This window comes from Euwallacea fornicatus, chromosome 18 (genome assembly GCF_040115645.1).
Source record: "Euwallacea fornicatus isolate EFF26 chromosome 18, ASM4011564v1, whole genome shotgun sequence".
Lineage (NCBI taxonomy): Eukaryota > Metazoa > Arthropoda > Insecta > Coleoptera > Curculionidae > Euwallacea > Euwallacea fornicatus.
In genome coordinates, this window is record NC_089558.1 from 3,937,679 (window position 1) to 3,958,259 (window position 20,581).

Here is a 20,581-nt window from a genome sequence, read left to right on the forward strand (position 1 = left end):
GGGTCAATTTTTGCCAGGACCATTGAAACTCACTTTATGAGCCATTAAAACTCGCTTTATGAGCCATTGAAACTCACAACCCATTTTATATGAAAACAGATGAACTTAGCAAAATAATTTTTCCATCGCAGTAAACGATAAGGCGCAAGATAAAAGAATTACTAACCATATTGAAATATGGAACGGGACGCAGCCTTCATATTTTTCAGAAACATATCATTTTTCGAAAAATACCAACATCAATACATTCTAAACAAGTTCTATATATATATTTTTTTAAATTAAACCATCATCATTTAAAAGCTACAAGAGATCCAAATATGTGTCAACATATTAGGTAATTTTATGTTAATATTTATTTCTCCTGTAGCCTTTAAAAGATTAGAAACTTCAAAAAACTTGTTTAAAATATATCGACGTTCACATTTTTGAAAAAAGATATGTTTCTGAAAGAAAAACATAGCGTCGTCGTCGCGACGCCTACCGTCGTCTTCCATGTTTTTATGTTTTTAGCATTTGTTTTGGCTTACATCCTTTCATTTAAAGCGGTGAAAAAATTATTTTGCTAAGCCCATTTGTTGTCATATAAAATAGGTGGGGCGCCGTATTTGAATGATCCTGAACATGCCACCCAAAACAACTCCATTAATTCAACCCGTGGACTAGAACGCGCTAAACTATACTATCGAAAATTTCTATTCTCATCTGTCTTATCAAAGAATTCTGTAAACATATCTGAGGCTTTGCAATTGATAACATTACGAAGAGCCGTTTTAAATTTGCATACGGCCTGGAATGCAATTAATCAGCAAACTATTCAAAAATGTTGGAACAGTGTATTTTGTACCAATGATCGAGACGTAGATGGTGTTCCCTTAAGCCCAATTAGAAAGAATCGCGATCCAATGCTGAGGTTCTTGTGATGCACCATTGGACGTTCTTGATTTATTGAAAATAGTGAATCTCAACGTTGTTTGCGCTTCACTTGTTTTAATTTATGGAACAAAGATAAGCAGATGAATAATGTTAATAAAGACGAAGATGTGGACAGTAAGGACGATGAGGACGTTCCTAGTGAAGTTAGAAGTGTAGTGGCTGACTCGCAAGTTTTCCAAGCTTTAGATTGGGATGAAAGGAAGAACATACACGGATATTTTAATTTTTCGTAAATTTTGGGCGCAGGCATGGAAAACAATGCTCAGCGTCAATTTACGCAGACTAAAATTGCAGATTATTTTTCTTCTAATTAAAAAATACTTATTAGAAGATTTGCTCGCTTTACTAAATACATGGTGTTTGGTAACTCGATACATTCCTTTAAAGGAGTGATAGTGCATGAGGTAAGGACTAAATTTAACCCAACTTACCCTAGTACCAAAGTCGATAATAACAAAGATACAGGGTGTCAAAGTTGAAAAAATAAATAATATTTTCTTTAATATCCTGCGATTTCTTCCAGCTAATTTTGTAAAATTGTGTATCCAGGAGTTTTTTGGGATGAGAAATTCAAATGTATGTACCATTAGTTGTATCTTCTAAAGGACGGCACCTGTGACGATTAGGATCGCTTCAAACCGCTACAACTTTTTTTGTGCTACCCTGTAACCATCAGTTTAGACTGGGAGAGGGATTTCCCTACCTTTTCTTGTTAAAAAAGGTATAATTTATTGAAGTTCCTAGAAGTAACGGTTTCCGAGAAAACTGCAACTAAAGTTAATGTAAAAATAATTTCAGCATTTATTGAATTTCCACTATTATTATAGTCTTTAAAAGGATCATTATTTGTTTTCTGTGAAAGTAATACTTATTTTATTCTAATTATTTAAGGTCTCGTTGAAAATGATGCCCTCTTCTTCCAATGCACGCACGTGCCCGTTTTCTAATTTGTACATGCGTTACTCTGGCCGAAAATATTTGTTTAAGAGTTACGGCAGCTTCTTCAATAAGTCTTATTAATTGTTCTCTTGTCTGTATTTATTGAGCATAAACCATCTCTTTCATCTCACCCCATACGTGGAAGTCCAGGGGGCTTAGATCTGGATTCCTTGCAGGCCATTGTATGGGGTCTCCTCTTCCGATCCACTGATTCGGAAACTTTGATCCAGTAACTCTCTTACAGTTCAGCGATAATGAGCAGGGCACCCGTCATGTTGGAATATCACATTCTGACGAATTTCTAATGGCACATCTTCGAGTAGTGGTGGCAGATGATTAATAAGGAACTCCTCGTAGGTTTGACCATTTAAAATAATTGACAGAAAATGAGGTACGATTACCATATCGTTTATAACACCAAGTTAGACATTGACGCTGAACTTAGTTTTATAGTTACGATTTTTAGTTAAATTTGGATTTTGTTCACTCCAGTAATGAGCATTGTGGAAGTTAGTTTTACCCTATCTATCTAGAAGATACAACTAAACGGCGCATAAATTTGAATTTCTCATCTCGAAAAACCTCTGGATACACAATTTTACAAAATTTGCTGGAAGAAATCGCAGGATATTAAAAAAAATATTATTTATTTTTTCAACTTTGACACTCTGTATATTTGTTATTATCGACTTTGATACTAAGGTAAGTTGGGTTAAATTTAGTCCTTACCTCATGCACTATCACTCCTTTAAAGGAATGTATCGAGTTACCAAACACCCTGTATATATATGCATTTAACGTTTCTTTAATAAATAGTTTATTAATTAAATCGCGTTCACTAATGTAAACATTTCGATAATATGAATCACACTTGGTTTGAATGAGTTTACATTATCGAAAGTCTGCTATATTTTGTTTGAGGTTCCCAATTTCTAAATATTCTGTCTGTATTTGTCATGTAATTACCATGAACAAATTTGCGTCTACACGCAAGAGCCTCCCGTTCTCCGGATTTAACTGGTTTTATTATAAATAAATCAGATCTAACGTGCCTCCAAAAATCTTTGTTTACCCAAAAATTACAACTCTGTTTATGTTAGCTATTAATGTCGTAGTGCTAAGAGGTTTTGGGCTGCGTTATGTGCCAAATAAATATAGATAAGAATGTATTTTTTATAATATTAGCAATAAAAAACACCATTATTGGGTCCCAGGTGACTGTGAAGTTCGCTCTATCCCATTTTTTTATAAAATATTTGAATAACAAGTTGATAATGGCACTTTTATTATGTACTTAGGGAACTAATCACACATCTCATTGTTGCTTTAGCTATGGTTAAAATGGAAATGATGTCAAATAAAATGTCGCCGTTGATACTACAGTTATGGTTTCCATGGAAATGAGTGTCAAATAAAACGTCGCCGTTGACACTACAGTTATGGTTTCCATAGAAATGAATGTCAAATAAAACGTCGCCGTTGACACTACAGTTATGGTTTCCATGGAAATGAGTGTCAAATAAAACGGCACCGTCGATTTTAGGATTTAAAATGTGTGTACGTGTATTTCGAATTTAATCTGTGCGTAATTTAGGTAAATTTATTATCATTTTATAAACCAAAACTAAGTAGTGGAAAGAACCGTATGTACATCACAGTTATAAAGTACTTGTGACCTCCACATCTTAGACACCCCAGCGCCATGCACTTCGAGTCTTAAACTTGACGTTTAAGGTATAACATAAACGCGCAATTTCTTGAAAAGTACCGGAAAAGTTTCCTCTCGAGGTTGTTCTTATTACAAACACCCCATACATCGGAATTCATTGAACCTATACCATGCATGACTTACAAAGTTTTTCACTAAGGATCCTTCTTTTCTAGTTGATGAAAATATTTAAAGCCATTCTTGGAGAAAAATTGTTCATTTTGCTGATGAAAGCTACCTTCTACGGACACTTCGTGGCTGGAGAGGACGAATTCAAAATCCGACCGAAACTCGAAAGACTGCGATCATTCGGAGTGAAGCCAATTCTTGACTATTCCGTTGAGGAAGATATTACGCAGGAGGAGGCCGAGAAACGAGAAGTCGAGTGAGTGGTCCATTTTCCTCGCAACTTTTCTTTGCTGTTAACTCAGACATAAAATGCTTACACGACAAAGATCCGCCGATTTCTTAATTAAAATAATATTTTAGAGCCTCAGTACCCGCAGCCGGCGACCAACTTGAGGACGGTTCTTTGAAACAGTACCACGTGGATAAAAGTTTCGCAGATCGACGTTTCAAAGTACAGTCGGCCAGGACCTATTTCTACCTCAATGAGGCCACTTGCGAGAGGAACATGGAGACTTTCATTAGGTGTCTGGAGGCCATCGCAGGTATTAACTCCATCAATGGAATTTTCCATCCACTTAACCGTTTAGAGGCGTACAGTATTTCATGACATTTCTCCGAAGAATAAAGGGAATCAGCAATGGCGAAGGTCATAACTATTAATATATTTATTCGACAACTCGCACTTGAATCAGATGCACTTTTATGTAACTAAACTGGATATAATTAGATGAGACATTTTCAGTTGCGTTATTTATAGGCGAGCCGCACTTTTGTCTCCTGCAAATGTTCAAAATCTTTTACGATAAGAATTTTTTCGGGCTGATCAATGTTTCGTGTTTAAAAATCAATTAATTAATGCTCTAGCTGCATTAAAATTTCATATGAAATATCGATTAAATAGTATCCAGCTCGAAAGTTGCTTCAAGTGCGTAGATTCCAAGAAGTGGGCATTTATTGGATTATGATGGAAATTTCCAAGGGCGTTTCCTATGATAGTCGCAGGTAGAGCTAATGCAACTTTCGAATTGTTGGCCGAAAACTCGGTGGCAGAAGTTTCTCTGCCAAATGGTTATTGTTAAAATCCAGTATCTGTGCGTTATATAATTTTTCAGTTTTCACGGGTGTTTGTCTCATCGTGTAGAATTTAGACGGAGATTGAATTTTGTTGGAGCAATTATTTGTCACTTCGTTTTAATATTTTTCGAGGAATTTGGATAAATAAAAGTATTCCGCAGTGTTTTCACTACACCTAGTACCACCTTGCGTGAACTCTAAAAGGCTGTGCACAATCCTAAATAGAATTCTAAATCTCTCTTATCCTCTAATTATTTCCCAACTTTATATATATATATATATTATAATTATATTTAAAACGTATTTCTACTCCTCATTAGATTTATTACTTTCATCATTATATATCATGATCAATAATTCTGGTAAGATGCCCGTTGGACTGATGTTCCGAGCACATTTGGTCGAGCGATGCCATTTTTTAGTTTTTCCTTTCATTTTTGCAAAATGGCTTTATGCGAAAAAGATATTTTTCCATGGAATTTTTATATACATATATCTCTGTTTCGACGGCAAGGAGAAATTATTTAATTTCTGTGAAAAAGACCTTTTTCGTGCAGTCATGTCGAATTCGGCTCACCAAGAACGAGATTTATTGTAATTGAAAAATACGTATACTTTGATTAAGTATCTACTTTTGTTGTATTTGTGCGAGTGAAATTACCAGATTAGATATGCCGACTGACCGTTTTTTAATGGACTCGAATCCTACAATCTGCATCGAAAATATCTATATAAATTTTGTATACAGGGTGTCCTCGAATTACGTGGCCAAAATAATACCGCAGATTGTTTGAGTGAAAATAAGTCGATTTAACTAAACTTCCCTCAGTCCAAAAGTTGATAATTATGGAGCTACAGGGTGTTAAAGTTGAAAAAAAAATCACATTTTCTTTAATATCTTTCGATTTCTTTGAGTTAATTTCACGAAATTTCATATTTGAGGGTGTTTTAGGATACGAAATTCAAATTTATTAACGATTTAGTTGTTTCTTCTAGGGGGCGCCACAAGCGACCGTTAGGACACATTTAAATCTCTGTAACTTTTTCGTGCCACGGTGTATATTATTTTGGTATTTAAAAACCTTTTTCCCTACCTTTTATACTTAGAAAAGGTATACTTTATTGACGTCGATAGAAGCAACGGTTTTGGAGAAAAACGCATAATTCTAATGCGCTGCATATTTGCGTTAGCGCTTTTAAGTAAATAACTCAGTTGGCTATGTTTTTAATTGACATTTTAACACTTGAATTTGTTTCCCAAATGTCAGTTTTTTTATTTAGCCCTCAGTTTTTCTTGTCAGTTTCGCTTCTTGTTCCTGTAAACATCCATAAGTATGGCCAATAAATTCACTTATTCTGAAATGGTGGATATGCTGTTAGTTTATGGACTTTGCCGTTGTAATAGTCAAAAAAGTGTACGAGTTTACAAGGAAAAATATCCTTTCCGTAGAATTCCAAATCGGAAAACTTTTGTTAATATTGAAAGGCGTCTCCGCGAAAATGGCAAGTTTGAACCTGGGCATGCAGATTCTGGACGCGGACGAACAATAAGTACAGTAGAAATGGAAGAAGAGGTTTTGGATGCTGTTCAAAGAAATCCAAAGGCCAAAGGGCAGTACACGAGGTGTAGGACTGCAATTGGGAGTTTCGAAATCACTAGTTCATAAAGTTTTTCAAGAACAATTGTTGCACCCCTGTCATATTCAAAAAGTTCAAGACCTACAATTGCCCGTGGATTCTGCTCAACGTTTAAATTTTTGTCGGTTTATAATCCACAAAAGAATCGAAAATCCAAATTTTAGTAAGAAAATTTTGTTCGCAGATGAAACTGTTTTTACTAGATACGGTATTTTTAATATGCATTATGAACATGTTTATGCTTATGAAAATCCTCACGAGACAACAGTGACTCATTATCAGCATCGATTTAAAGTAAATGTCTGGGCTGGAATAGTAGATAATTTTATTGTTGGTCCCTTTGTAATGCCAGATACGCTGAATGGTGATAACTACTTGAACTTTTTAGTACAAACTCTACCTATCTTATTAGAAGATTTGCCTTTACTCCTTCGTCGTGATCTTTGGTTTATGCATGATGGCGCACCTCCTCACTTTACTTTAAATGTAAGGCAACATTTAAATGAGGAATACCCACAACGTTGGATTGGAAGAGGAGGTGATGCACCTGTGAATTGGCCGGCTCGATCACCAGACTTGACACCCTGTGATTTTTTTTTATGGGGTGCCTTGAAATCAAAAGTTTATGCATCTCCAGTTCATACGCGACAAGAATTGGAGGCAAGAATAATTCATGAAGTGGAATTATTGACGAATACCCCTGAAATATTGTTTAGAGTACAATGTAATTTCTTAAAAAGGATGAACTTATGCATACAGGAAAATGGTAAACGCTTTGAACATTTGTTATGATAGCAGATTAAATGAAAAAAAATTAAACCAACAATTTACATAAGTTAATTTAATTAATTAGTAAGTGTTATTCTCGCTTGTTGTTGTTTCTTTGTTAATTATTATTTTTGTTTTCTATTTAATAATATCTGATTTTGAAAACTTATTGTTATACCTTTACTAATAATTATTTTTTAAAAACTTAATTTTTTTTAACGGAAAATAATTTTAAGGTAATTTGCATGCATCTTCAGGCTTAGATGCATTTTTCTCCAAAACCGTTGCTTCTAGCGACGTCAATAAAGTATACCTTTTCTAAGTATAAAAGGTAGTTAAAAAGGTTTTTAAATACCAAAATAATATACACCGTGGCACGAAAAAGTTACAGAGATTTAAATGTGTCCTAACGATCGCTTGTGGCGCCCCCTAGAAGAAACAACTAAATCGTTAATAAATTTGAATTTCGTATCCTAAAACACCCTCAAATATGAAATTTCGTGAAATTAACTCAAAGAAATCGAAAGATATTAAAGAAAATGTGATTTTTTTTTCAACTTTAACACCCTGTAGCTCCATAATTATCAACTTTTGGATTGAGGGAAGTTTAGTTAAATCGACTTATTTTCACTCGAACAATCTGCGGTATTATTTTGGCCACGTAATTCGAGGACACCCTGTATACGTACATACACGGTGGCACAAAAAAATCTCCGTACGGTCAGTTATCATATAAATTTATGGAGTTTTAGAGGCAACATGAATAGTTTATTATCAATACATATAATAATCTATAACAAGAAACATTTCTTAGTCAATTAACAACGATAACCAAGAAATTAGAAAAATTCCAATTTTAGACGAATTTTTCTTAATATTGGACATATTCTTGCACAAAAAAGTCTCCGTTCGATTAAAAAATATACGCAATAATACGTATCAGTTACTAAAACATCTCAAAAAGTACATCATGAATTCAAAAATCGTGAAATTGATGCCGATTCGAGGCAGTTAATCATTAAATTGTATTGTGAGGGCCATTCGATGGCTAAAGCAGCAAACATGGCATGGTAAAAACAAGACCAAGAACTGGACTCCCAAAGACTCGGAAAGCGCGAGAGCAATGATATATTGTGCGTCACATTAAGAAAAATCCAAAAGTAACCGCCACGCAAATCAATAAAAATTTTAAAAAAGACTTTAACCGCAACTATGGTAACGAAACGAATCGAAATTTTCTAAGACGCGCGATGGTTATAGAGCCATATCCATACGCAAAGAACCCTTTATTTCGAAAGCTAACGGGTTAAAGCGGTTAAAGAACATTTAAATAAGGACCAGAAACAACATAATTTTTACCGACGAGAGCAAATTTAACATTCATGGGTCGGATGGCAAAGGAAAAGTGTGGAAAAAACCCAATACTGAGCTTGAAATTAAAAATTTATATCTGCAACGGTCAAACATGGAGGCGGAAGAGTTATGGTTTGGGGTTGCACGTCGGTAGCAGGAGTAGGCAATTTGTGTTTTGTTGACGAAATAATGGAGAGCAAAGTGTATGTGAATATTTTAAAAGCAAATATTAAAGCCAGTACGGAAAAGTTGGGCCTTGGTAAATCTTTTATTTTTATGCAAGACAATGATCCAAAACATACCTCGCATCTAGCAAAAGAATGGCTCTTATATAACGTTAAGAGTACTCTAAGTCACCCACCCCAATCGCCGGATCTAAATCCGATTGAGCATCTGTGGGAGCACTTAGAGCGAAAAATAAGATTGCATAAAATTACTAATAGTAAAAATGACTTAAAAGAAGCATTATTGAACGAATGGTCGAAAATACCGATTAATGTAACATCAAATTTAGTTCATTCTATGAATCGAGGATTACATGCAGCGTTAAAGTCTAAAGGAAACCCGACAAAATATTAAATATTTATTGTTCCAATAATTTAATTAAATTTAGTTAATATTAGTTTAGTCATATGGAATTGTACGAAGACTTTTTTGTGCAAGAATATGTCCAATATTAAGAAAAGTTCGTCTAAAATTGGAATTTCTTTGACTAATTTCTTGATGAACATTGTTGATGAACTGAGAAATATTCTTTGTTATAGATTGATATATATTTTGATAATAAACTATTTATGTTGCCTCTAAAACTCCATAAGTTTATGTGATAACCAACCGTATGGAGACTTTTTTGTGCCACTGTATGTGTAAGTATATGCTTTATGTAAGTATATAATTTTGCGGCATTGCAACTTTAAAAAAGAGAATCAAAAAATTCCAAAACTAACGTCAACCACTTTAAGCCTTACGTTAATTTTTACTCCAAAATGAGCTGATTCCATCTCTCTCTTTTACGTTAATCTTGTTGGCTCGCATAAACTTACCTGTAAATGCCAAAAAAACGATAATTAGAGCCTTCTCCTTTAAATTAAACCACAACCCATCTTACCTCGATCTTTTAATTTTGTGGTCTCATGTCATTCCACTCACTAAATGTCATTTACACGGCACGTTCTCTCGCTCAAGAACTGTCAGTTACACGACATGAACTGTCATTCATAGAAGTTCAGCTGCACTAGTGACGTATCTTACGTGTCTTCGGAACAGAACTAAAGCTAATTATCTCCATTAATAGTTCCGGATTACGAACACCTCATGTATCGGCGCGCTAACACTTGTCTGAATAATCTAAGCAACGATATTGGTACGCAAAATATACGAAATACTCTACAACCTGCTTTTTGCAAAGGTACCAGTCACAGGTCGAATGATAACAACGATACAATAGCCTCCAAACATTCAAAAAACTTCTTCAGCCTTTTTTGCAAGCATACAGCTCAGTAGTCGAATGACGGTAACTATGCATGATACGAAACAACATATATATTTAAATTTAAATAATTTTATTTATTGAAGGTGCGGAAAGTTAAATCGGGAAATGATAATTTCATTTTATCCCCCTACTTGACGTCCTTATCTTCCGCACACTATATCTGAGTTAATTTGAAAATTTCTACATATTGGAGATGTGGGGACGTAATTCGGTAAATTAAATTAACCTTGAAAAAAACGAAATTTATGAACGCCCCCTTTGAGCCGCAATTCGATAAAACAATAATTGAGATTTCCAGATTATATAGAATTAAGACTGAAAATCCAGGCGCTTGCAAGTTTTAATTTTTGAACGTACTCGACACCCAATTTACGTTATGAGCATGGGGCTCGTGTCAACTGCTTTAGGCGACTGCATTCGAAATTTCACTTGTTTTTACACATATATAATGAAATTTTATAAATTACAAGACGTTTTTTGCCATACATAACAACTACATAGGGCCAAATCGAACTATTAGGAAATAACATACATTCAATCTTAGAACGATTCTTCAGACACTACGTGGAATGAACTAGTGTTGGAAATAGGTTATAGAAATAAAACTCCCTCTTGTTTCAGGTCGTATACTCTAACTCAAGACCACTCTGAAAGGAAGCCTAGCCAAGACTGACTAAATTCATATTCACTTTACCTAAAAGTAAACGTACTTATACACGTACAGTCGGCCAACCGTCCATGATCGGATTGATAGGTACGGCCGGCCGCCATCGTCGGTCGTTTCACTTAAGGATTGTGGCCTTCAGTTCTACGCCGTTTACCATACAGAACTGCTACCATTATGGAATTTGCTATACACGATCGATTTAGGACGACAGTTTTCATTCTAAAAAATGTCGCAAGAAGAGTGTGCAGCTGCAATAATTGTACCATTAGAAGAAAGGCAAAAGAGAAAAGGAAAGAAAATTTGGGTTAAGGACTGGCTACAAAAACGTAGTACCTTGTCACATATGGAATTGATACGGGAGCTTCGCTACTCAAGTACTGCTGACTTAAAATAATTATAGTTCTTTTCTAAAGGCGCTTCTTGATCTACGGTATTGTAAAGCTCCAATAATTCATTATACGCTTTTATCGCTTATTAAAATACAACGTGTCTTTAACATCCCATAAGCATTGATGTTTCCGATAAATATTTATAAACTCTTTAATAAACTATGGCTGATTTGCCATGGCATGGTTAAATGTATCTATATATTTATTTATGGTAAAAATTTTGGTACGGACTAAAATTTGTGCCGGCAGTCCAAGAACTGAAATACGGGACTACACCCGTTCAGTTTCCTTCACGTATCGGCGGACGACAGGTCCTGACCTGTCTGACTGATCGTGTGTAGACGATAGCGGCGGGCCGGCTCTGGTCTCTCTGGCAACCATCGTCCGGCGAACTGTACGTGTATAGGTACCTTAACTCTTGTCATCTAATAAAAAAAGCGCCCTAAAGCCATCAATACCATGCTCAAGTTGCACACATGGTATATGTATGTGAAATGTAAATATAAGGAATTTGAAAATTTATCTAAATTGTGCCAATAATTATGTTAGTGTTACATTTTAGGGTTTAGGTGTCCATAACTCAACGACTATGTTCACGACTTCCAAAAACCAAACTACGAAACGAAAGTACTCACATAATATACGTTATATACAGGATGTCCTAGAAATATTAGCATAAGCGTTTTGGCAGATAAACGAATAGAACGATTTAGGTAAATATACTGTACACATTTCTACGGACCATTTTCCACAAGAAACAAATTTACTCACAAATGCATTTTAGCGCATAATGCAATTGGTACGGCGTGTCCTATTGTTTTCCGCTCAAATACTAAATCAGCAAAAAACGCAAACGTTGCGGGTTTTTGAATGGTCCTGAAAAATCATTATACACATGTTGGGTTTCTCTAGTTTTGTTTACCATTCAGCAATAGCCCCAAGTACTTATAGCTCATCCTAATTACTCATACTCGCAATAAATACGGAAACTACTACTTATCCTGCAATTATTATTGTCATTTTATCAATCGGGGGAATGTCTACTGAAATACTCATGACTAACCGTTTTATCTGAACGTTTGGATAAGCAACATCTCGTGCCTCTAAACGGTGTTAAACTACGCTCTAATAGCATATCTAATCACATGAGCGGATCGGCTCAAGTGCCTACACGACCCGCATCCTTTAGATAATCATTATTTTGTCCATCTGATTGTAGCCAAATTATAATGTTATCATTATTTTTTTTGTCTAGACTACCAGAAGAGCAATCCAGGTAATGTAGAAAAGCAAGATCCCCTCGTATCGATAGACGCGCAATCGAAATTTCGTATCTACAAAAAGCCGGGCTAAATTGTTGAGATTTAATTGGCACACCCCGATTTTCACCTGTAACTATGAGGATAAGTATGCAAATAAGGTAGAAAGTTTTCGGTAGGGCCCCTTTTTTCTGTTCTAGTAGTTATTGGTGTTGGGCAGTACAGTGCATACTAAGGTTTTATTCATTATATTATTCCAAGTTATTAAAACTTTTGGGTCACTATAAAACACATGCCTTTCCCTCTAGAAATACAGAGAATAACTGTGACGGAATGAGAAATTAAAGTTACCCAGCACTTGTCAAATTTTGTTGGAAATGTGCTAAATTTCTAACCTCATTCCGCACTCAGAAGTTTTAACATTACTAATAAATTTTGACATTTGCGACACTTCTCACTTCCAACGATCTTTAAGTAAACTCACTTGTCAAATTCAGTAACTGTCATTGTCCTTATACATAGGGAAAAACAATAAAGGAGACCGAAGACCTTTATTAAGTCTAAATAACTTATTAATTTGAGATATGTGAGCGAAATTATGAAAAAAGGATGCTTAGATGACATTTTAGCTTATGCTTTAGGAGGATGCTCGATATTCTCGTGTGTCGAGATTTTTCACTTCTCTTCTTATATTCTCTCCCTTTTATTTTTGGCAAATATCTCCCGGCTGATCCTGAATTTTTACGCCCCGAAAATGGGGCTTTATTAGTGGAGCAGACGCGCGATTTAGTCCTCAAAAATGTAACTTACGCCTCATCAGAAACTAGTTTCAGTTAAATTGGTCTGTTTCATCAGCTTCAAATTCTATTTGAATAGATATTATTGAAAGTGTGCGATTTTCCATAATAAATTTTTGGCTTCTGATCAATCTCATCAATTTGGACACCAAAAAGAAATTCCTTAGAAATCTTCCGATAAGTGCGCAAGTCCATCAATTCACATCTCTCTCATACACAAAATCACAACTAACGAATGAACATTTTCTAAGATTTTACCAAACTACCAACTTATTGGGAAATTTATGAGAAGTCACTAACTGCTCAGAGATTTTTACGAAAAAGGGATGAATAGGCAGAAGAGTCTGTGGAATGCGTTGTATGAAACAGAATATTACTGGGACCCTACACACGTAATTTAGCGGACCTAAAGCAGTCAGTGAAATCTGGCAGCAAATTCCTCTAAATTTTCTTAAATTTTTCTTGAACGTTACCTTTTAGTTACAAAATATAAAGCATAAAACTCACACCCCAGGACATCGAACATGCCCCTGCAGCTAGTGTTGATAGTAGGTACTGAACTCCCAATCTTTCTGCAATATCTACATATTTTTACTCTTCATTCGGTGTAGTTTATTGAAGCTTTCAGGACAGAAAGTGCTTTTTATTTGGGAATTTCCCTTCGTATTTTTGCGGTTTAGTAGTTACACATGTTGCTGTTCTCCTTACATTTAAATACGTACAATTGGTGTAATAAAACCATGATTGATTTTGCTATCATACGGATATGAAATAGTTTGAGGAAACATCGTAAACGAGAAGTGATAAGGATGAGCAGGAGGGGTATTCAGTTATTAAATGAGAGACGAACGCGCTAAAAAAACACGGAATTAACGCGATAACAGTTATTATTCTACGCAGAAAAATATGGAAAATTGGCCATATGAAGACAAGTCCTTATTGCTGATTACTAAGGTAGAGACCGTTTCAAATTCCTTTCCCAAAATGGGGATCTAGTGAATTTTCCCCATTTCGAAGTGTTGACTGAGTCTTCCGAAAGTAAAACAAATTATTGATGAAACAAAGCTGTGAGCGATGATGATAGCAAAATCAGCAACATATCTATGGAAAGAGCTACTAAACCGACACGAATATGGTCTTTGAAAAGTCTGAGGTAGCATTAAATCTTAGATCTTCAGCGCAAACGCTTATTTGTGAATAAGACGTGGTTGAGCCATTTTATATCTTTGTGTAGCCAGTTATATTGATGCCGACGAAATTCTACATTTTTACTTAATTTAACTAATTTTTACTTAATGTAAGTTTCACTTAAATTTTGAAAAATTACATTTCACGAGACATTGATGTAATTGTCGTACATAACATTACCTATGAGCTTATACATACAAGATGTGCTTTTCTTCCACGTGTAATAACGAAGAAATACACCCATTACTCCATTTATAGATCTCTTTAGAGTAAATCCACCCCTTCAATCTTAGTTACCCAAGCTGTGGTAACCGCCGCTTTTTTGCCTAATTGTATCTCCTCAGGGATTTTCTTTAATGTTGTTTGTGGCCTCCATTTGGGGACGATTGTAATTTTTGTAGCACCTTATCGGTCCTCTAATCAAGCAAACCAAAGGTGCTGTATAAATCCAAATCTCTTCTGTTTCAGGCGCCACCTATGGCACCGGCATTACCGCGATAAAGCTTACCGCTTTGGGCAGACCTCAATTGCTGGTAAGTGTTTCTCCCGTTATTACAGCTTACAGTTGTCTCATTTATTCGTTTCATGCAGAACAGTATTTTCAGATTACGCTTTTTTTAGCTCCAACTGTCTGAGGTAATTATGCGCACCCGTCAGTACATGGCCGAAATTGTCGGGGGCGAAGGCAATGTCTTGAGACACCACACCAAACCTGAGGAATTAGAATCGAAATTCGATAAGATTCAGGATAAGGAATCTTTGAAGAAATTCTTGACTCAAGTCACCTACGATAAGGAAGGGTAAGGTTCCTTAGAAAAAAATTCACGTCTGCAGGCTCAAGTACATTATCATATGATTCTTTGTAAATATTATTGTGGTTCTTGTTGTGCCGTCAAGTGGCATGTAACTAATCGTTTTATGCACTTGATGAGTAAGTGCCTCCGACATGTTTATGTGTATGCTGAAAATTAGCGTGATTATCAATAGATGATGTGCTGTTTTACCTGAAAACTAATGGCGTACGTGGCTTATGTTAGATCGCGAGGATGATTAGTTCAATAAGGTCAAGAGCCATTGATGTACCTTCCTCTTTGATGAGTCACTCTTAAGCTATGTGTCTGATAAGATAAGGACGTAATTAATAATTTGTCTATCGAATGTAATCGAATGGTGGAGAGGAATATGATTGCAAATTTAATTGTCTCGGAGATAAGAACAGTCAGAACATACAAAATTATTTAACGTACGTTTTGGTAGTACGAAAATACATGAACTTTTCGAGATACTCAATTTAAAACTTAAAGAGACGGCAAAGCACCGTTGAGCATATGGTTGGTTGTCTACTGACTACACCTACAAGCATTAAGCAGTTTTACTAGGAGGGATTACCATGTTAAAAGAAGGAAATTTTTGGGGATTAGAGGCTGAAATCGGTCTTCGTTGGAATTCATAAATTCGAGTTTCATAGAAATTATTTTAACGCAACAAGAAATAGATTTTCTCTGCTCCTCTAGGGACGAAAATAAGCGGAAGAGGGTTTCGGCCTTGTTAGTTCAAGAGTTTCACAAATTGCGCATTATTGGTTATTAACTATAACTTCATGCTAGTCGGCAGATGTCTCGTTGGCCATCTCCTTTTGTATCTGAAAATCTCCTAAAATTACCAAAACCAAAACAAACTTACGCCATATCAAGCATTTTTAATGTCAGCAACTTTTTTGTTGAGTCGTCGCAAGTTTTATCGGAACCGACTTGAAAAAGTTAGTAAGTAACTGGTGATCATTAAAGAAACCTTAAGTAGATATTCAAATAAGGGGGGCATGTCTTGGATAAGTTCACTTTCTATCTAATACCAATGTCAGAAGATGTTTGGTGGTAAATAGTATATGACTTAATAAACGACCTACGTGTACGTTTCAGCACCTACTGCGAGGTTTTATTGAAGAATTACCCATTATTATCAACCAAAGGTCTCACGCTCCTGGTAATACTCGCTAGTCCTTTGTCCAGTAAAACAAACAAAAACGTAGACTAGTAACGAGTGAAACGTTATTTCTCTTATGTCTCAAGGAAATACACATTTTTGCGTCTGTTTTACATAGGATCCTGCATTTGTTCCCCTGGTCCGGCATTATTGACGAAAATCAAGAGCTCAGTAACACGTTCCGCGTTCCCGATCTGAAGACCGGCCGCATGGCGCGTTTGATCACCCAACTCTCTGTCAAGGAAGAAGAAATGTTTAGAAATATGATTAGGAGGATAAATACTATTGTCAAGGTATTTCAAATGTTATTTAAAAAGGGCTTTATGCCGCTAATGTTTATCTCAATATTTAGGCCGCGCAAGAGATGGATGTCCGCATTATGGTTGATGCGGAACAGACCTATTTCCAGCCAGCCATTACCCGCATAACATTGGAATTCATGCGGAAATACAACAAAGATAAAGCCATAGTGTTTAACACTTACCAGTGCTACTTGAGGAATGCTTTGACCGAGGTCACCACCGACTTGGAACAGGCCAAACGTCAGAACTTTTATTTCGGTGCGAAGCTAGTGCGAGGGGCTTATTTGGAACAGGTAAGATGTCTGAACACGTTAATGACATTACGTTAACGATTTTTACCTGTAAAGGAAAGAGCTAGAGCTGCGGCCATGGGCTATCCCGACCCGACCAATCCTAACTTCGAAGCTACCACCGAGATGTACCACAAGACCCTCACCGAGTGTCTGAGGAGGATTAAGGCGTTCAAAGACAAGGGCGAGGACAAGAAAATTGCCATAATGGTGGCATCGCACAACGAAGATACCGTTCGGTTTGCCATTGAAAAGATGAAGGAGTTCGGAATCGAGCCGTCGGATAAAGTCATTTGCTTCGGCCAGTTGTTGGCCATGTGTGATTATATTACCTTCCCGTTAGGTAAGATAGAACAATAAATTGACGTGCTACCTCAGTTAATATAATACGATTATAAGTTCCATTATTCTGGGATATATTCGGTGACTTAGTTCAAGATTAAGAGCATTAACGGTAGGTAAATTCTGCCATTGGTTGATGGTTTATGCACTTTTGTGGCGTTTATCTCTGTCACGAGCCTATCTTTTGTGAGGGCAACACAGGCATCAAATAGGCAGCGTATTAATTCAGTCTATATAAGACATCAGGTCCTGATGATAGCATTTTGGAAAATTTGCAAGAAAACTGAACACAGTGCTCCCACCGTTGAGAGACTTAATGTTGGACGTAATATGTTCTTACGTGTTAAATGAAAATTTGAGATGATAATTGATCTTTGAGACATGTTTCTCGTTAAATTTCAGGCCAATCGGGCTACTCTGCTTACAAATACATCCCGTACGGGCCGGTCAACGAGGTACTTCCCTATCTTTCCAGGAGAGCCCACGAGAACAAGGGTGTTTTGAAGAAGATCAAGAAAGAGAAGAGACTGCTAGCTAAGGAGATCTTGAGGCGTATGGCTACTGGTCAGATCTGGTACACGCCTAAAGGCAACTACGTGCCCGTTTAAGAAAAGTTGGTCAAAGACGTAAAATGTAAGTTTTTTTTTAAATCACAGAATTGAGGTAGTTGAAAGCATTCTTCAACCACCTATTGGGTGTTTCTGTATGATCAATTCTTAATAAATTAAACATTCTCCTTAATTTAAATTTCAAGGTTCCTTCCTCAGAAGACCCAGACTCGATCATATGTACTTCAAGGGCCGCGCCCCACGTAGTCCGGCCACACACGCATACACGACATAACTTGTTTGTAGATATTAATAAGTAGGTAAAAGTCGAATTAAAGCCCACATTTTCTCAATTTTAAGACGGAACTCCTGTCTGCGTGAAGCAAGCCTAAAGTCTGGTTATGTAGTATTAATCCTCATTAGTTTCTGATAGAGAAAAATGTATTAAAGCGAGATTATTAGCGAATAGGAGGTGTAACTACTTCAATGAAGGTTAATACGTACAGTCAATTACCGTTAAGGGCCTAGGCATCGTTTTGTGAGCTTTTCATGTAGTGCTTATTCCTAGCTTCACGCAAACTGAGCAGTTCATAACTAGTGTTTTTCGCTTAAAAATATCTTATAAAAATTGTACAGCGTCACTTGTGTATGAATGTTATTGGTGTATATGATCTTTAAATTATTTTTTTTGTAAGTTTTAAGTGGAAATTTAAGTTTTTTTGATAAACGATTCGTCGGTTTATTATTTATTGGTTGAAGGTGAACTACAACGCCTCCAAATGCACCTGCCGATAAAGAGATGAGTCTCCTCCTTGAATATACTACTGGGCTGCAAATAAATATTAAACTGAATATACGTTTTTTTGTTGAAGTCATGATGATATTATCTAGTTACCCAAACCCTTTTTCGACAAATCACGAACGTCATCGATTGTTTTTAGCCTGTGATTTAATAGGTTAATTATCGGTTAATTCCCCCTATTATCGTTTAGTATTTTTTAAAAATGTTTTTTTCTGGTGTGATTTGAATAAATTTCATTGAAATTATTGTGATTTTTATTTAATGTTTGTTAAATACGCTTGTGGTCGATTTCGGTTTAATTTAAGTATCACACTTGAACAGGCCAATTAGGCCGAAATCGTCTTACCTAATGTTTATTGATGTGTCGTTAAGGAAAATGTTCAGACAATAAATTTATGTCTAAATAAAGAAGTACATAAATGTTGAAGTTGGTTTTTGTTCCGACAAATTTGCGATGCCTGCAAATTGAAGAACTGCACATCCAAGCTGGGAATTAGTAGTGACCGGATTTGGTATTTAACGCAGTCGTCACTTATCAGTACCCTCTGAGTAGGAATTGTTGAAATAAAAGGAAAAATTGGCACTGAAAATTATATTTTAACGGTTGTGCCATAGGAAACCGTTTAACAGTATTGTGTAAGTTAAGAATAACAATTTTTATACTATTGCTTCATAATTTGAATAAGTAGTGTATTATCTTTTAATAACAATCTACCCTTATACTTAGTATTATCATTTTTTTCCTGAAAAACTCGATGAATGGGGCATTTATTAATTTCGAAATTAACATATGGAAGACTTTCACACACACAAACGACTATTGCCCACATTTTAGAGTTTGTCAACTTTAGGCTAATATTCACACTTAAAATAATGTTTCGAAGCAATTGCACATAACCACAACTCGTCTCAATAAACAAGTAAATTACTCAAGCACTATAATCATCTAAATCATCATTACATGAATTTTTTCATTAGCCTACTCTGACGCTCCATGCTGAGCTGTGCTGTTTCACATTTATCAATCATCCTATCAATCATGCCCAGACTTTGATTAGGATCTCTCCTACTCGTTGAAGAAGACTCGACCTTTTCGCACTTCGTCATGTTATCGGGTTCTTCCATCTGAGCAGCCTCATCGTGTGGCTTGCCAATTTTCGACCTCACAAATCTCGAAAATGGAGCCTAAACCGCTTTGACTAAAGTATGTTACTAAAATGGATCATTATATAAGTTTTACTAACAGTAAAATTGTTGATTCTCTTCTGAGTCGACTTTAAAATGTTATTCAATTCGTCCAATTTTCCAGTCGCATCGAACAGTCTTTCGTTTTGTGCGTACTCTTCCTAAAAATTTGTCATAGTGAAATCAAAGTTTGGTAGTAACTAAACTCTTAAACCTTCATATTTTCAACTTCAATATTTTCTTCGTTTACGCACAGTTCATCTGCCTTTTTCTTCATAAAATCTTCATAATCCGGCTTCTCAATGCCCAACAATTCAGCTCTCATGCATTCGTACTCGTACGTGCCTTCAGCCATAATTTCTTGGTGCAATAAATACTTGAAAATTAATATGTGGTGGTAATTGAGGAAATTTTCATAATGTGAAGCACAGTAATTTCTGCGACAACTTTTAAAACGTGGAATTAACTGCACATCTGCAAGGAGTCAATGTCTAAAGGCAGGAAATTGCCGAAGTTGTTGTTCACTACTGAGTCTGGATAATTCGTGAGGAATTATTATGCAACACGTGTGAAATGTATTGATCTTATTTTCAGCTTGAAAGTTGTCTGGAAATTGCGTATAATAAATCCAAATCGATAAAGGTTTTGATATTGAGCTTCTCAACTGAGTCGCTTGTTAATACAGAGTTAGATGGCGCAAGTAACTTGAAAAGGCTATTTTCAATTTTTGAAAAAGAAAATATATGGTGACTTAAAAGAGCGGTGTATTCATATATATGTGTAACCACCTGG

The 20,581-nt window shown here is 35.8% G+C and overlaps 3 protein-coding genes across 4 annotated transcripts in view; 2 read left to right on the top strand and 1 right to left on the bottom strand.

Annotated features, from left to right (window-relative positions):
* Positions 1-18,849, top strand: part of slgA (proline dehydrogenase slgA) — a 40,937-nt gene extending 22,088 nt beyond the window's left edge. The window contains exons 2-11 of one of the 2 annotated variants that reach the window (XM_066293020.1): positions 3,760-3,968; positions 4,073-4,254; positions 12,349-12,369; positions 14,806-14,870; positions 14,959-15,137; positions 16,439-16,613; positions 16,673-16,915; positions 16,970-17,255; positions 17,657-17,887; positions 18,009-18,849. In XM_066293020.1, coding sequence (XP_066149117.1) covers positions 3,760-3,968; positions 4,073-4,254; positions 12,349-12,369; positions 14,806-14,870; positions 14,959-15,137; positions 16,439-16,613; positions 16,673-16,915; positions 16,970-17,255; positions 17,657-17,862 — 1,566 coding nt within the window. In that variant the 3' untranslated portion in view covers positions 17,863-17,887; positions 18,009-18,849. The remainder of the gene's footprint in view (positions 1-3,759; positions 3,969-4,072; positions 4,255-12,348; positions 12,370-14,805; positions 14,871-14,958; positions 15,138-16,438; positions 16,614-16,672; positions 16,916-16,969; positions 17,256-17,656; positions 17,888-18,008) is intronic. The other variant, XM_066293021.1, reaches the window with a different exon arrangement.
* LOC136345041 (uncharacterized) overlaps positions 1-20,581 on the top strand; it is a 64,370-nt gene that overhangs the window by 7,187 nt on the left and 36,602 nt on the right. The gene's annotated exons all lie outside the window — the stretch shown is intronic.
* LOC136344812 (uncharacterized) lies at positions 19,217-20,462 on the bottom strand. Its single transcript, XM_066292609.1, has 3 exons — positions 20,004-20,462; positions 19,849-19,950; positions 19,217-19,789 (listed from the first exon to the last, which is right to left on the bottom strand). The coding sequence occupies exons 1-3, from the start codon at positions 20,142-20,144 to the stop codon at positions 19,562-19,564; spliced, it is 471 nt and encodes a 156-aa protein (XP_066148706.1). The 5' UTR covers positions 20,145-20,462; the 3' UTR covers positions 19,217-19,561.

Bases quoted from the DNA above. Each gene is read 5' to 3' on its own strand.
- LOC136344812 (XM_066292609.1), bottom strand. From the start codon at position 20,144: ATGGCTGAAGGCACGTACGAGTACGAATGCATGAGAGCTGAATTGTTG. The intron at 19,951-20,003 runs GTTTAAGAGTTT...ACAAATTTTTAG, and splicing joins TTGAAGTTGAAAATATGAAG to GAAGAGTACGCACAAAACGA. The intron at 19,790-19,848 runs GTTAGTAAAACT...AAAGCGGTTTAG, and splicing joins AGAGAATCAACAATTTTACT to GCTCCATTTTCGAGATTTGT.